Below are 18,643 nucleotides of genomic sequence, written 5' to 3' on the forward strand. Positions count from 1 at the left end.
AATTACATTAAATTTATAAATTGATTTGGATTGATGGTAATTATATTATTTTCTAACACAAGTAAGTTTTCCTATTGGTAAAGACCTTATTTTACAGTCTTTAATAAGATTTTATACTTTTCTATGTAACGTAAGCTATAAAAGAAGGGTGCTATTGATTTTTAAATATATTGATCTTATAACCAACCAACTTACCAAATCATATTTGGTTTTTATTTCTAAAGTCTCTTGGGATTTCTGGATATTTTAATCACATCAATAGATAAATAGTTTTGCTTCTTGTCTTCCAAATTTTACATAAGTAATATAATTTTCTCATTGTATTTTCTATAGTCTCCAAGAAGATGTTGAATAATAATGATGATAGTGGTTAATTAGGTGTCTCGTCGAAATGATTTTAGCACTTCATTGTTTCAACATTTATATTATCTTATTCAGATAGTTTTTTATTATATTTCTGTAATATAATCTATTTATTTTTTATTAGACATGACCACTAGATTTATTAAATGCATCTTTACCATCCATTGACAGAATCAAATGAGTTTTCTCCTTTACTTAATAAAATAGATTATGTTGATAGATGTTCTGATATTGAGCCATTTTTGCTTTCCAGAATGTATTTTTCTTTTTCCACACAGATGAATTCTACTGAATGCTATTTCACTTACAACTTATGTACCTATGTTTCTAATTGAAATTTGGGTATAGCTTTTATTTTTTTAACATTTATCAGGTTTTGGTGTTAAGGTGCTCCATATGTACACAGGCTGTATTCCTGGCTCAAACCTCACTGCCTACATTTCTGTTCCCTTATGATAAGGGATCAGAGAACTTCCTAAAACTTCTGGGCAGCACCCATCAAATTAGATTTACACTGACATGACTAAACTCCAGTTTGTAGACTCAACAGGCTCAAAATAGAATTACCCTGCAACTCCCCCAACCACTCTTCCCAGTGATATTTCATGATGCCTAAAATGAAAAGTGCTCACTGATCAAAACTTATGAGAGTAAAAAATTCAAAGTCATTCTTGAATGTTCAATGGAAATCAGACTCAGAATAAGCGTTAATTGGGAAACACAGGGTAAATTATGGTCCTCTATGTTTGTGATTAACATTAATTAACTTTCCCAGCTTTGAAAAGAGAATGGGAAGTGACCTTATGTCATCATTTCTATTTTTTAATGTTTATTTATTTATTTATTTTTGAGAGAGGGCACAAGTCGGGGAGGGTCAGAGAAAAAGGGGGAGACACAGAATCTGAGGCAGGCTCCAGACTCTGAGCTGTCAGCACAGAACCCAACTTGGGGCTTGAACCCATGGACTACGAGATCATGACCTGAGCTGAAGTCATAAGCTTAACCAATTGAGCCACCCAGACGACCCATCATCATTTCTATTTTAATTGGAAAAAAGGCAAATTAATTCTAGGTATTAGTGTGTGTGTGTGTGTGTGTGTGTGCGTGCGTGTGTGTTTTAAGCTAGGTTAAACAATGTTTCTAACACACACATTTGTAGACAGCTAAGTTTGAAAATATTCAAAATACAGTTCTGCTAATCTCCATGAAATAAGGATGTGGCAACTTCACAGAGTCAAGAGGCCACTCTGCTAAGGCCAAAAGGTTTTGTAAGAAACTTCCTTTACTTCATGAGTAAATTCATTTTCTTATTTCAAATAAGACTGTCCAATAGCTGGCCTGTCTCCATGCAAACATTATTTTCTTAGGGAAAGTAAGGAAGTATTGAATATTCTTTCCTCTATTTTGGGAGTCCAAACAAAAACAATAAACAAACAAAAGCCCTGAACGGATGATATAGAGCAAGTACTGTGTGAATGAAGATAGTAACACAGAAAACAGGAATAAAAGAAGAAAGGAAAAACAATGTAAAGAGCAGCATAGATTGTAATACACTGAATATGTCAACTACAGAGGAGGGGAAAAGGAGATGGAAATGCAAATATAGAGAGAGTAGCATAAATGCTAAAGGAAATAACTTAAATATATAGTACTTCCACTTCTGGTAAAGATGCAAAAATTTGCAAGAGACTGCCACTCCTATAGTAACATCAGATACACTACCAAATCAGTTTTTGTTATACCCATCAGAAACCTGAGGATGTAAATAAACCAAATGAAATGAAATCCAGGGAAAGACAGACTGTTCCTGGAGGAAGACATACCCATGGCTGGTATTATTCCTGGCTGAGCAGCAGGAAGCGGAGGATCTTCCATAGAAACCAGATGGATTCGTAATAAACTTTTAATGAGCACATGTTGCCTGGCATGAGAGATTTGAGCCGTGAGGAGCCCTAGCCATTGCATGAATGAATTTTGCCCATCCACCTACTCCTTCCCATGGGACATCACATACTGAAGGAGGAGATTTCAATGTACAGGAGAGCTGAGAGATTTCACCACTGAGCTGCACAGGGCTTTTTCCAATGTGAAGCAGAGGAGCAGAGGTCGATTTTCCCATGTACTAGGCTGAAGCTTGAGAGAGAGGCAAGATTTCTGCCAAGTGAAAAAAAATTGCCTCCAGTAATCTAAGGTTGGCTTAATTTACAGAAATGAATTAATGTATTCACTACATTAACAGAATAAGTAAGACAAACATTTAAGCCTCTCAATATATACCAAAAAAAGCCATTGGACCAAATTCAATACTACTCGTGATAAAAACTCACAGAAAATTAGGGATAGGGAGAAATTCCTCAATCTGACAAAAAACATCGATGAAGAGCCTACAGTTAAGATCATATTTAATGTTGAATTACTGAACACTTCTTCCTTAAGTCTGGAAACAAAACCAGGATTTCCAGTTACCACTTCTATTGATGTTATACTGAAAGTCCTATTGCACCTAGCTAGTGCAATAAGGAAAGATAAGATGCACTTTGACTGGAAAAGAAAACATAAATTTTGCATTATTCGCAGGTAACATGATTACATATTTATAAAACCCTACGGAGTTTTAAAAAATGCTTTAGAACTAATATGTGAATTTAACAAGACTGTAGGTTACAAGTTCAATACGCAGAGAGTAATTGTATTTCTACATACTAACAAACAAGAGTTTAAAACTATATATATATATATATACATATATATATGTATATATATATATATATATATATACACACACACACATATATTTTATGTTTACTTATTTATTTTAGGAGAGAATGAGAGGGAGGGGCAGAGACAGAGAGAATCCCAAGCAGGTTCCAGACTCTCAACACAAAACCTGATGTGGGCTCAATCCCACAAACCGGGAGATCATGACCTGAGCTGAAATCAAGAGTCAGACGCTTAATCGACTGAGCCACCCAGGCACCCCTAAAGCTATATTTTAAAAAATACCTTATATGTTATCATGAAAAACTATCAAATATACCTAGAAATAAGTCTTAAAATATATTATGATCACACACAAATGATGTGAACACAAATGTATTCCTGATAAAATTTAAATATGTAAATAAATAGATATGTCTAGCATATTTAAAGATTAATAGACTCAGTATTGTTAAGATGTCCATTCCCTCCAAAATAATATATACATTCAACAAAATTCCAATGAAAATCCCATTGAAAATTCAACAGATTGTTGAAAATCCCAACAATCCCAATTGAAGAAATTGACAAGCTGTTTTCAAATTTATGTGGAAAAACTAAGGCTCTAGAATCGGCAAAACAAAACAAAAATCTTGATAAAAAGCACAAAGGTGGCAGGACTTACAATAAAGCTACAATCTTTGTGTTATTGTCATGATGCTAGATAAAGAGATCAATGGAAGAAAAGAGATCATTGAGAAATAGACCTGCATCTATCAGTAGACAACTGAATTTCTATTCAAGACACCAACTAAATTTAATGAAGAAAAAAGTATTTTTGACAAATTGCTGCAATAACTGGATATCCTCATGGGAAAAATAACTTTGATCCCTATCTCATTCCTCAATGTAACGGCTAGAATGATAGAACATTCTGAAGGAAGACACTGGAGAATACTCTCATGACCTGAGGCATAATAATCTTTGCGGACACAAAAAACACTATGAGTGAAAAGATTGATGAACTGAACTCACTCAAAATTTAAAATCCCTGAATAACAAAATACATCATTAGGAAAATTATAAGGTAAGCCAAAGGGAGGAGAGGCCCTTGTAACACCTATATTCATAAAACCACTTACATCCACATATATGAAAAGTTCTTATAAATCAACAATGAAAAGAAAACCCATTTTTTTTTTAAAAAGGGAAAAAACGTGAACAGAAACTTGCAAACAGAAAAGATGAATGGCCACTAAGCATAGGAAAAGGTACTTAAAGAATCAGTCATCAGGAAAACGCAAATTAATACCCATTAAGATACCACTTCATACCCACTAGAATGCTAAATGAAAATGATCGACAATATCATTATTAGTGGAGTTAACTGGAACTCTCATACAGAATTAAGAGTAGGAGAATAAACCCATACAATAACTTTGAAGAACAGTTTGGCAGTTCCTAGAAAAGTTAAACAGACATCTGCCCTATGATTTAACAATTTTAACTCCTCAGTATTTACCTCCCAAAATAAAAACAAATATCCACACAAATACATGTACTCAAATGTTCATACACACTTTATTCATTGTTGTCAAAAGCTGCAAGTAATTAAATGCCCATCCATAAGAGAATGAATAAACAAATTGTGGTGTCACTATAGCGTAATGCCATTCAGTAATAATACCACTCAGCAACATAAATGAATCTCAAAAACGTGTTTGAACAGAAGATACCAGGCACAAGAGAACACATATTATATGATTTTATTCACATAAATTTCAACAAGCAAAACAAACTTATGGTGATATATATATGGGGAAGTTGTTGCCTCAGAGTATGTGGGGTGGTGATTGACAAGAATGAGGCACAAAGGAACTTTTTGGAATGATGGAAATGTTCTATATCTTGAATATGCATAGGTTATATGGTCATATGCAACTGTCAAAGTCATCAAACTGAAACTTTATATCTGTCCTTTTTATCATATATAAATTATGTTTCAATAAAATATAAATATGCTCTTTGTAAATATATACCATTTATCAACACGTAGAAAGAAAGTGAAGTTTTATTTGAAGGGCAGCAATATTTTAGAACCTTGAACTACCTCTATACTATGGATTCAGGATCAGTAACTCCCCTTGCAAATTATATTATGATGGAGACAGAGCGTTACAAAAGACAAAGTCTGAGTAAACCAGCAAGTTGAGAAGACCTTGTGGCACACACAAAAGAAAAGAGAAAACAAGGCCAGGTGGACAAAAGCAAAAGTTTAAGACATAAACTTAGTCACTTCACAACAGGTAACAATAGCTGTTGTTTCATGATTAGTTGGCCACTTCATTATAAAATGTATTCAGACATCTGCAATTAGTTATACATACTTAATCTAAGTGCTTAAAAAATTTGGATATGTTTTTCCCCTATATTGACATATTAACATTTTTTTTCTCAATCAGTTTTGAAGACCTAAATAAAGAATGCTTTTAAAATACCAGCTGAAATAAAAATACCATCGTGTGGGAGTGAAAATGAGGGCAATCTTAACAACATATGTACACTTAAGAAAAGACAGGATCTTTGAATTGGCCTACTTAAGGCTTTAGAATCTCAATTTTTTCATCTTTGAAATGGACGCAGTAATACTTCCCTCAAAGAATTTTTTGGAGACTAAAGGACAAACCATACATATTAACCATAGTGTTTGGTATATGCTTAGTGATCAATAATATCGATTTCTTTTTAAGGAAAAAGCTGTACTTCTATAGAAGATAGAGAAGAAGGCCAGCTTATAGAATTTGAATCTCAACAAGTATAATTATACCTAACCTTCTCAAAAGTCAGTGTAGAAAATCAAGCCAAGTCAAAGTATACGAAATGTAAATGATTTTCTTTTCCATAGAAAAACACACACAAAAAACTTAGACACTTCCGTATAGGCAACTGCACTAGAAGTGAACTGCCTTGAACATTAACTCATCCAGTTCAATACACTTACATCTAATCTTGATAAGGTAACTTTTTCTGAAAGGTACAAATGGAGGATTGCTAGTAACTGGCAGTAAAAAATGTCTTAGGACATATATTCTCACCTGAGAAATGTTCAGTATCTAATGGACACAGGACTCTGTCCTATAAACTGAACATCTAACAAGTTGAGGGATACAGCAAACATTTACTCTAAGAACAAAAGGAATAAAGCAATTTGTGCTCTTGCAAAATACATAGAAATTCACATTTCTACCATGAGTAAACCAATTCTGTGACCTAATCATGTGTTTGCAGATTGATGGCTGTCCTTATCTGAGTGTTGAAAGGGCCTTGTTCAGTATCTTCCAAAACATCAGTTGTATGGGAAGAAGTGGAAAAAGACAAAGTTTGATGGTGAGGAAATTAATAAAAAGTTCATTCTTATTTTATTTTTAAGTTTATTTATTTATTTTGAGAGAGAGAGAAAGAGAGAGAGCATGCATGTGAGCAGAGAAGGGGCAGAGAGAGAGAAAGAGAGAGAATCCTAAACAGGCTCCATGTTCAGCACAGGGCCCAACACAGGGCTTGATCTCACAACCTTGAGATCATGACCTGAGAGGAGATCAAGAGTTGGATGCGACTGAGCCACCCAGGCGCCCCAGTCACTCTAATTTTAATAATGACCCTATTACCCAACCATAACCTACCTTCCCACCTGCTAAGCATTATCCATCCATCTGCCACAGTGAGAGATTTGCTGAAGTGAATGAGGAGGATGAAGAATGTAGTAGGAGGAAACAATAGTCATTCTGAATCAACAGACTCTTCTCATTCATTATAATGATTAATTGCATTTCTGCTGAAGTTACTAAGTTAAGGTAATCAATCTTAGGTCCAATGTTTGGAGGAATACAAGAACAATGACTAGTTAGATAATAGCCATATCAAGGGCACAGATGAAAGGTTATCATTTCTCTTTAAAAATATCTAATATAAATAGGTATGTCAATGAATAAGAAATGGCAAAGTAACAAATTTATTTGACTGATGAACTCCAAGTAATGATAAACTCAATAGGAAAGAGCAAGCAACTTAGTCATCTGACTCAACTAGTTAGTATTCAGTTGGTAGAAGATCTCATTGTTTTGGGCCAGCCTAACATAATCAATGATTTACTAGGATCAAATATTTAAACTACTTTTAAATACAAGCACATAATTCATTAATTTTCTAAAACACAAACACATATTTTCATTTCGTAGTTCTTAAAAGTATTATGATCTTAAATTGTTTTAGGTTGTTACGTGCTCATCATTACAAATTGTACTTTAAAACCACTTCCTGCTTCCTCTTCTTACCCTCTCCCACCCCCAACCCAAAGAAAATCTTAAGAAACAAGAGAAAAACTTCCAGGATAAAGACTATCTGTCTGTGGGGATTATTAGCATATTAATAGACTCTGTTTCTATTTACACTTCCATTTCCAGAACCAATTGTTAGTTATTTTAAGGAAGAGGTTATGCCTTAATTAACAGCTCTTTGTAAATGAAAGCCGCCTGCGTTTCTTAAGTGTGTTCAAATTTCACAAGTCGTATTTTACAGCAGGGATCCCAGTTCATCCAATACTTTTATGTGATGACACCTCTGATCAAGGAAGGAAGTCTTTAAAAGACCTTAAATAATTAGCTTTCAGAACAGAAGCCAACAAAAAGTATAATTAATGAGTAAGCTGATTATCCCTAAAGCATTAACATCCATGCACATTCTAAATGAGAGAGAGTGAAGGGACTAGAAGCACCTTAGGTATTTAATATTTCTAACTCTGATATTTCTAAGGACTTCACAAACTTGAGAGTTTAGGGAAAACATTCATTTCTGTAACATAGTGTTGCTATACCTCTGTCCTTTCCATATTCTGTCCTGTCTGTGCCTTGGGACTGCCGGGAGGACTGAATTTGATCATGTGCTTGGAGGAACATAAAATCCCATAGTTGCTGCTTACCGTCCCATCATCCTAATCGTTTCCCTGCTTACTACTCCCCTGCACAGTTGTATCACCTCCTCCCACTATCTACATGAACCATAACCTAGGTGAGGGTTAAGTTTCAAGTGACGCTTTCCTCAGACTAGGTATGTGTGATTCCCAAGGTCCAGCAGTGCCCCTTAGCTTCAACAGGAACTCTTCTGGTACCTAAAGGCCTCCCTGCCTTCAGTGTTTCCTGGCATGTGCTTCACTATTGATCATCAACACTGCCGTAGCTCCCCTGTCTTGAAAACAGACAAAAATTCATGCTGACCTGAGGGATTTAAAGAAGAGGGCTCCTTTGAAGTCATCCCTTCCTCAGCACCTACCCAACAGGATTCTCCTCTGTCCAGGAATTTTCAGAGTGGCCTCTAGAGGTAATGCCTGGTACTTCACTTATCTAACCTGGCAGTCTTGGAAGAGAAGTCAGACACCGTGGGAAGACTGAAGAATTTAGGACAAAAGACCATTGGGACTTTACATGACCTTCACGTAAATAGGCCTCTTAAAACATCTGCCTAGTACTTCTTGTTTGTTTTAGTGCCAGGAACAACTTCGGGAAAATAGAGGGAGTTTCTCTCTCATATGTACAGGAAGAAATTGTGAAAATAGAGCTCTTTATCAATCTCCTGTTTTAGAATAATTACAATCTCTAGAAAGTTTTGAAACATGTAAAGTTAATCCTTTCTACTTGCTTTATGCCCACAATATGACTCCTTCAGCAACTCCTTACAACAACAACAGAAATGTAAACCAAGAGATCAAGCCAGCCTTCCTGAAAAAGAGAAAAATATGTTCTGAAAGCTTTTGCTCCTAACCAATTGCCAGTTTGGCACTAAGCCAAGTGAATTGGAAGGGGGTGGGGGGAGACGTCAAGAAACTATAAACATAAGGCAAGCATAAACACAGTATAAATACCCTCTTTGAAAAATGCCCAGTTATATCCAAAACCCAATAGTTTGGAAAAGCATAACTTCTTTTCCCAAAGAAAGAAAGAAGTGTAAGTACTTACAGTGTCATGAGACTTATCCTTGACATCATAGACTGTTAGCTTTATTTTGGTCTCCTCATAGATGGGATACTCAGATGGGAATGTGACACCAGTCAAAAACAGTGGGTCTCTTGTTCCCTGTAACAGCAGCAGCAGACAACTTTGATTCAATAAAGCAGCAACTGCAGCCGGCAGCATGCAGGGACACACGAGAGCGCAGAAAATGTGTCTGAGTCTGTTTGTTTTTCTAGGAAATAGTTCTGTTGGAAGAGAGACCTGAATTGCCAAATGATGCTCATGGGCGACAGAAGGCCCAGGGCCCCAAATACTGATATAGCTGTTGATAGTAAATGCTACTACATCAGTGTCACAGCTGCTAATAGTCTGGAAAAACAGCTTATTTTCATTATATGCAGAACTCTCCTTTAGGGTCAGTTGTCAGTCCACCTAGAATACATTTAATGGATTTCACATGAAATGTATACAAAAATCTAAGATATTGACTGATCAAAGTAAAATGAAGCTATTTTCTTATAAAGTACCATTTACTTCCTTTCTGTAATGATTCAGCTGAAAGCCATGCTCTGATAATGTCCATTTGTTTTGAGATGTTCAGCTGGGTTTTTTTTTTTTCTCCAACCAATTTGAAAACTAATGAAAGAAACTTCATATGATGGATTTGGGGCTATAAAATTACTAGTTTAGGATGTGCCCCACAGGATAGTGCAATGTCTCATAATTCATTTTTAGAGAGCTGACATCCAACATTAAATTTGACATCGATATTTAAATATGCATATTACCAAATATCATGGAGATGTTTGCTACAATTCTGCAAACCAGGAATCTATGAGTTTCTGAAAGCTCAAGTTATTCATTTATCCATTCATTCTTTCTCTTTGTATTCAACAAATACTACTTTTTTTTTTTTTTTTAAATTTTTTTTCAACGTTTTTTATTTATTTTTGGGACAGAGAGAGACAGAGCATGAACGGGGGAGGGGCAGAGAGAGAGGGAGACACAGAATCTGAAGCAGGCTCCAGGCTCTGAGCCATCAGCCCAGAGCCCGACGCGGGGCTCGAACTCACCGACCGCGAGATCGTGGCCTGGCTGAAGTCGGACGCTTAACCGACTGCGCCACCCAGGCGCCCCAACAAATACTACTTTTTGTTCAGCTCTGTGTTAGACACGTTGGAAAAAAACAGCCCCAAATAGCTATGTATGTTCAAACATAAACATCTGAAGTGTGTCAAAATAATTTCTTTTAAGTTTTGGCAATGTTTTAAAAATAATTATATTGGAACAATACTTAAATTTTTTTCATAGCATAAACAATTTTATAATTTATTCAAGTTTTTGCTATATGAATGAGGCTATTTTTGTTAATTCAACCACAGCATTAACTACAAATTATACCAGCATTGGAACCTAAAGTTTCCAAAGGGCAGATTCAAGATTCCATACAGGATCTGGGTCATTCTCATTAGAGAAATGAGTAGAGTTCAGTCTGAATCATTTATTCCGCCAGCCAGGCACAGGTCAGCATTGAGCAAACCCGGTCTGGGGTAGGCTACTTAGTTCCTTGCAGAGAAATTCCTCATGCAAAACAGACAGGGTTTACAAGTCTAAAAAAATCACGCAGAGCTAAGGAGTTTAAAGTATACTTTCTTTAGTCCCAGATATTCAGGTATCTCTTATTCACTAAGTTCATGAAATATGCATGATGAGAACAAAATAATCAAAAGGGAAACACTTCCTCTTTTGAATCTGATCCAATAAAATAACAAATTTCCTCCCAACACATTTTGAATGTATATTAGTAACAATAAATGTAAATAGGAAATCTCTCATCTGATGAGTAATATTTACACCCTTTAGCTAGAAACATTACAGTTTCTGAAATTAATCATCTACCTTTCTTTGAAAAACATCTTACTTTAAAAAGACACACACAAATAGCAGAGAATATAAAGTTTCCATGGGCAGACTGAAGAACATAGGAAAAAACGAAAAGGGCAAAAACACTTAACTTCTCTAGGTACTTTATGGTTCTCTTTTTTCCCCCAAAAGCAAATATTCATTCCATTTAATTTAAAAATCTCTATATATTTTTTCCCTACTTGCTGCTATATTTAAGGATTCAATGTGGGATTTTTTTTTCTTTCTATTTACTAAAGAAACATAAGGTCTTTTATGAAAAAGGCAAGTTCTTCTCTCATCTGTTTATTCTGGTAAGTTACCAATGCATGCTTAATAACCTCAGGTATGCTTTCTCAAATGACAGAGGACAGTAACATAGCGTAGCTACAGGCCATGGGCTAACTTATTTCAGCTGCTTGCTTAAATCCAGAAAGAGGCTGAGAGAGTGAGAGCAGAGCAGAGAAATGCAGGCACACAGCTCGCTCACTCACCTCCACGATTTCCGTGCTTGAGTATCTTGTCAGACCCTGCTCCGCCGGGTGGATTACTGAGATCTGCACCAGTGTATTCAGCTTCCGATCACGGACAGGAGCCACAAGATCCTTGCATGCTGACAATGACGGAGGAAAGAGAAAGAAAAGAAACTAACACCATGTCTCAGGGAAAACTGTCTGAGTTGGAAGTAAACTTAGCGACGGCGCTGAATGAAATCTCCTGGGATTCAGGCTGATTTTTTTTTTTTTTTTTTTTTTTTTTTACAGAGGAAGTCCCTTGGAAGTACCTTACAGAAATAGGAAGTCACGTGTTGCAGAGCTGAATTGAGAGTTCATTTCCACTGACAACATTTGCCGCTCCTGCTAGTCTTGACTGCCCGGGGATCCCGGCTCTAATGTGTGACTGTGCACACACAGCTCAGGGACTTGAGGGACTTTAATTAGTCATTAAACCCTGGGCTTTAAGTCACACTCCCAGACAAAGTAAGCTGAGTTGGGCTATATCCGGGAAACTTTACGCTGTTCCTTATTGACATTGGCTGGATTGGTTCAAATGTACCAATGCACCCTTGGTCCTTACCTGTCTATTGGCTAGAGCTGGCCTCCTACAATCATACACAGTGACAGAAACTGGGAAGAGAGGCTACACTACCAAAGCAGCACGCAAGCCACAAGCCAGAGGCAGAGGAGGGGTTAAAAATGCCCTCTGTCTGGGATACCAGCCAAGTCTGGGAGGCAGAAATGTGGAATAAGGATGGGTTAATTTTTGCCCAGGGGCCGCAAACTAATAACTTTCCTTTGAGACACCAGGCTCATATTACAGAGTCTCATCACCATACCATATTTACCTGAATATCTTCTCCTCCCACATATCATTCCCACAATACTGAGGGAAAATCAAAACTACATTCCTTTTCAGCAGGTCCAACATCTGTCGCAGTGCTTTCTCCCCTGGCTCTGAAATAGTTTTACTACCTGCCTTTGGGTGGCTAAATATGATGCAAAGGCTCCTCTCCAGAAGGGGTTCAAGTTATGCTCAGCTGAAGGCCCAAGGCGAGCTGGGGGAAACTGGGTTCTAGATCCATGATGACAGTGTGCTGGGCTCTATACCATCCTTACCCCACACTTCTGACAGGTGCTGACCGGTACAGGAAGGGACAGGAGGATGGGTGCATTTAAGCTATGTTGTGTCACCGCGGCAATTTACAGGACCTTCATCCACTGGGACACAGGTACTATGGCTTAAATCCAAAACTTGAAAGCAGAGGAAATTATAAATGTAATTAGCATCTTCCAGGGGCTTACAGATCATCTCATTTATAGAAGCAGAATGGGATAGAGATTTGGAACCAAACAGGCCTGGTTTTCACCCAATTCGACTAGCTCGGCAATGCTGGACAAAATATTTACCTCCTTAATTCTTCCTGCCAGACTTTGAGATCCTTTTGTTCGTGGATGGTATTTTGTCATGATTTTTCCTTACTTAAACCCTCTCTTTAAATGCCTCTATCAATACAGGAGAGCTTAGGAAATCATGTGTGGAAAAAGTAATAGCTACAATTTAGCCCTCCCTGTTTTTTGAGGCATTTTGCTAATTATCTTTTTATTTCTCAAAACAGAACTTGGACTTACTATTTCAGTTTTACATATTGAAAACTAGAGGCTTAGGAATATTAAGTGCTCACATTTACATTAGTGGAACACTGGTGCTTTGTTTACATCTTTCCCCGTTAGTTCCATTTCTTTTCTTGCTATACTGAATTCCTCTCCTGCACAAATGGCACCTACCTTTGGAAGACCCGCTGCCATAATTCTTTACTGTCCCACCCAAGAGATCTGCAGTTTTAGGAAACACTGATGTGAGGTTTCAATGTCAACATAGCTCCGGAAGGAAAAAAAAAAAAAAAAAAAAGCTAGATTTAAACTTTCCTGTTCTTTGGTATTACTTTGATCATTTCCTCTACTTGCCTTACGAATCTGTTTAACTTCATAACTCATTTGCTTGGTTATATGCTCAGGGTGTTCAGCTTTCTCTCCATCTACTGATGTTGACTATACCTGTCTTGGATTTTAAAGCTGAAGTTCATTTGCTTCAAACACATGCATCTTGCCCTCTTTCTGCCTGCAGCCTCATCTCTACCTTATGAGCTTATGACACGTTTGCTCAAAATGAGTTACTCCTTTTCAGATTTCTTATCAGTGGTGGGCTGTGATTATTTCCCAGAAGCAAGCTGCTATTCTCTCTTTTATGAGAGAAACTCTCAGACTCACTCCTAATAAAAACAAAGTCTTCATTAAACTGAAGTGTTCTCTCCAACCCAATTTGCAGATATCCCAATACTGAAGAAGTAAAAACAACAATAATGGCACTTTGTATTCCTTTATATTCCATATCTTAAGACAAGCACAAAAAACAATAACTAAAGTCATACCTCGGGCAGTACATATCTCTTTTCTTCCCAAAACCCCAGAAGACTTTCTGTTCCCTAATACTTAGGCTGTAAGATATCATGGAAAGACCCCAAGATCAGTCAGAATTCCTGAGCTGTATTCCTAGATTCCTTGTTTACTAGTTATGTGACATTAAGTCACAAACTCTTGAACACTTTATTTCTTCATCTGTTTACCTGTCTCTTGGCATCTAACTGAGAAAGGCTAATGCCTTTTTTATGAATGGACTTTTCTACATAAAGTTTATCAATATCATTATACTAATATTTACCAATATTTATATCAACATTTACCAATATTTAGTGTTTTATTATTGTGTAAAATGTTTTTTATTGACTCAGTCATATTCAGATAACTCCTTAAAGCTGTCATCATGTCCAATATTTGTTTGTAAATACAATCCAGTAGGTGAGTCACTGTATTTCATATCATGAAACCCATACACGCCATGGATCTATATATCCTGAAACTGTCCCACTGAACGGGTGATAAATGATGAGTGCTTGGATTTCTTCATGGAGATATCACTCATTTGGTCACTATAAAGTCTAACCTGCATAGGAATTATGTGATAGCCAATAAAGAAGCCTAAAAACTCTGTCAATCTTCCAGATATACTTGCCACAACCCATTACCCAAACAAAACTCTGATCTGCCTACATGGCCTTCCTCAACTCATAAGACTAACAAAGTACATTAGGTTTTGCTTCTGTTGTTCTGTTTTATTTTATTTAAGAATTTATTGAGTCAAATGCATAGTTAATGAATGTCTCTCTGCAATCATTCATATATATATGTATATATATATACACACATATATATATATGAATGATTATATATATAATTATATAAATAATAGGAATATAAATAAAGGAATTATTTCTTCCTTTTTACTGGTTTTGTTTTGGACTGAGCTATTTAAAAGTATTCCCAAAGTCCAGAAGAGTTTAAATACACAAGATGTTAATAGGTTGGGATTCAGATGTGCTTGTGTCCATTGAATAGACTTGTTTTATTTTTTACCAAAAAGGGAAAAAACTGCCATATAGAAGTAATGAGTCCTTCTTTTAAAAAGCTTATAATTTTAAACTTTTCTTTACAAAAATAAAATAGTTTTGAGCTACTATTTTTTTCTGTCAACTTTGTTACAGTAACTAGCAACTTGAGGGTTCACTTTCTATTGCCAGTGTTTTGAATGAGACCCGCGTCTCCTGCTCAGATTTGTAAAGGAGTCACACAGCTCTCACTCTATGGTAGGGAATTCTCAGTAGAAGTGTAAGGATAAAAAATAAATGCAGCCTCAATATCTCAGGGGAGGGCTGGGCACTGAGCAAACTGGAAAGCCTATGCTGTGTTAGCAGAGGGAACCTCTATTCAAATTCATTGCCCAAAGAAATGAAAGCCCACTGTTGCTTGATTTGAGGATCTGTCCAGAGCTTGAAATCCCAGTCACTGTGTAGGCTAAAGTTATAAGAACCATACAACAAATACATCTGTGACTGATTTGGCCTAAGGACCAGAAGTTTCTAACCTATGGTCTAGATGCTCAAAGCTACTACTTGAATTCTTAGGAAGACAGCACAAATCATCTTTTGCTCCTTAGTTCTAATATTTGAGGTTCCAGGAGCTAAGGGGGTCAGGGGTCTTCAGAGTTCTTGTTAAATTAAATATTCTCTCTACCCAGAAATACAGTTTTTACAACATAACAGTTTTTGTTTCATTCAGCCATCATTTCTAAAGCATGTCAAGTCTCTTGAATCCATAGAGCCTTTCCATGATTCTAGCCAATTTTAGCTGGAAGCCTAAAACTGTCTCTTGACTCCTCTATCAGAGAGTTCGATCCCAGCAATAATCATCTGAAGCAGAACACAACTGTCTGTTCAAGTGCTTTCGAATTCAGCAGCATTGGCCAAATCCTAGCATTCTAAGACCTGCATCAGATATGGAGTCCACAAATAAGCAAAGGTGCCTGCCACAGGCTTTCATGAGAGCAGCAGCATGAGCCACAGGGCAGTGTGAATTCACAGTCGACTTCAAGTATCTACCCCTTTCCCCTTAAGAACTCTTTCTTCTTTGAAGTCAGGTCATTTTTCTTGCTTCACTCCATTTCATCTCTCTTCTTGCCATTCAGTGTTACTGGCATCTAACAAAGTTTATCCTCTTTCCTCCAGAACAAAGCAATGGCCACAAGCAAAGGAGGCAGGGGCAGGGGACTTTGACAAGAATTTCCACATCTCTATTTTCTGTTCTCACATTAGCAAAAAGAAAGTTAGGCTTAGAGGAGAAACCACACAGTATAATATATAGAACACAGAGGAATGATTTTTTCACTGGAGATAAAACTATTTGAAACCTGGATCTAGTCTAAGAAGTTATGTTACTTTGGATAAATTATCTCTTTGAGTCTCTATTTTCTAATCTGTAGAGTGGACTTAAAAGGACACATTTCATAGATTTGCTGTAAAGATTATAGGAAGCAATGTATATAGAATGCTAGGCACATTATATTATTATTATTATGAATATAATTATGCATTGATGCAAAAATGGATTTTATCTATCCAATATTCTTATAGTAGTTATATGCTTGAGATATTCCAGGTTGGTCCTAATTTGGTATAACCATATGGTTCTTCAGTAAAAGAATTTTATTAAATTTATAGCTGTGATTTTTTGGTATTTTCTTGTTTTCATATAGATAAATAAAAATGTTTAAAACCTTTTACTGGATTATTTGTTAATTTCCAAAATCATAGGTATCATTAATATGCTGTCTTCTGTGAAATCAGATGTGGACACTTACACTTGTTAATTTTACCTATGATTAGGAACTTCCAAATAACAACCAAAAATAACAGAAAGCCTTATTTTTTTGTCTGCCAGGCAAATGAGCTACATGTAAATAGTCAACTCACCCTATAAGTAGGCATTTAGCTGGGAGGTAGTGTTCCTTTATACAGAGAATGATGGCTAACAGGGAGGCATTATCTAATAACTGAGATGCTCCAACAGATTATAGAAAGACTTGCTCTTCTGCTCTGTATACTTCCTTCATCGAAAAAGGAAGACTGCTAATAACTCTTCCTTTTCTTGCAATTAAAAGTAAATGTTGTAGTTAGAACCCAATATAGCCTAATAGAAGCGTACCTCCTCCTCTGTTGAAATCTTAACGATTGTACCCTCTACAGACCCTTCATAGTGAAAATGGAAGAGATAAATCCATGCCACTCAAGGGCAAAAAATGCCAGGGCACAGAGGCTGGGGTATCCTGAATAGAAAAGCAGCCTTGTACAAACAGGGCTTTAGAGAAATAACCATCTGGCTTCTAGGCTCCCTCAATAGCACCATTCTTATCTTACTATGGCTAAGAGAATCAGCCACTTCCCCAAACGCTGTGGGAAAGACTCTTGAGGCCTAGAATACAGTGTTTTATTTACTTCTCAAATTCTTATTTGGTCAGGTTTCTTAAAATGTCACATATATATCTTTCTCCTCGTATTCCAGAAAATTAGATGCCACTAATCAATTGATATGCCAATTTGGGTTATGTTTCCAGTCCAGAAAATTACTGTACTCCATTATATGTTTTCCCAGTTACCATTATATACCAGTGATTAAATTTAAATTATATAAATTTGTAACATACGTTAAAAAATGTATGTAATACATACATAGCATCATAACTCCTCTTTTTATTGCTTTGCCAGTATAATATGTATAACATACTTCCCTGTTTTTAGTCTCTTCTTCCTTTCTGTTCTTTATTCTTCCTTTCTCTCTGGAATGTTAAGAAAGCAATTTTCTGAAGTGTAGGATACAGTTCAGATCCCCTGACTGGATTCAGAAGACAACACTGCTCCATTTCCAGGGCACTGCAATCCATGATAATTCAATTGTATGCAGTAAAATGGCAGAATGCACAGTGGCGCTGCTTCATAATAATATCCACACAGAATTTCCTGAGTAGTCAGGATATTCTGTATTCACTAATAAATATTTTCCTAAGGCTACTTCTTAGAAAAATGTGGCTCTATATCATACTGACTGATTTATGGCTATTAATTTATACATTCTATGTGCATTCAGTATTCTTTGTAGAATCTTTCAAGAGTCTTTAATTCATTGACTCTAGCATTATATCTTGTCATCCTGTTCATTTTAGTGTATTTTCACCTAATCAAGTCTAATTTCTGTAATCTTTCTCATTTGGTCTTACCCCTTTTTGTTCTCTTTCCTGCCCTCTCACATTTCCTCTAATACATGTTTCTCCCATCATTCTGAAAGATGAGGTTGTTGAAGTTGTCACTGCATATTTATAAGACTTACAACTATTAGGGTCAGGAATACCTCTCTCTGAATCCACTGCAGCTCTTCCTTCAGTTAAGTAACTGTTTTTAAGTCCTTATAGGGATAAAACAAAAAGGTGTTATCTCCCCCCTTAACCATTGTGGGGGGGGGGGATTTTAATTAACACATACTTCCCTGAAGAGTACGTGAACCATGCTTAACTGTCAACATAAGCAATATTTGTTGGAAAAGTAAAAAATGTATAAAAGTTGGCACTTTTTTTTTTTCCTTTTTGGTTTAGTTTGTCTTTTATGGCAATGTATCAAAAAAAAAAAAAAAAAAAAAAAAAAGTCCCAAATGCAAAATCAAGGCCTGCCTGACTTTTCAAGGGGGATAAGAATATCTACATGACATGAACCAACAGTATTAATTTTAGATTGTTAG

General features: G+C 36.2%; 1 protein-coding gene across 8 annotated transcripts in view; it reads right to left on the bottom strand.

Moving 5' to 3' along the window:
* Positions 1 to 18,643, bottom strand: part of INPP4B (inositol polyphosphate-4-phosphatase type II B) — a 755,730-nt gene that overhangs the window by 326,713 nt on the left and 410,374 nt on the right. For all 8 annotated transcript variants that reach the window (XM_049632225.1, XM_049632223.1, XM_049632226.1 and 5 more), the window contains 2 exons: positions 11,459 to 11,577; positions 9,069 to 9,185 (listed from right to left, as the gene is read on the bottom strand). In XM_049632225.1, coding sequence (XP_049488182.1) covers positions 9,069 to 9,185; positions 11,459 to 11,577 — 236 coding nt within the window. The remainder of the gene's footprint in view (positions 1 to 9,068; positions 9,186 to 11,458; positions 11,578 to 18,643) is intronic.

The sequence above is a fragment of the Panthera uncia genome, chromosome B1 (genome assembly GCF_023721935.1).
Source record: "Panthera uncia isolate 11264 chromosome B1, Puncia_PCG_1.0, whole genome shotgun sequence".
In the NCBI taxonomy this organism is placed as follows: domain Eukaryota; kingdom Metazoa; phylum Chordata; class Mammalia; order Carnivora; family Felidae; genus Panthera; species Panthera uncia.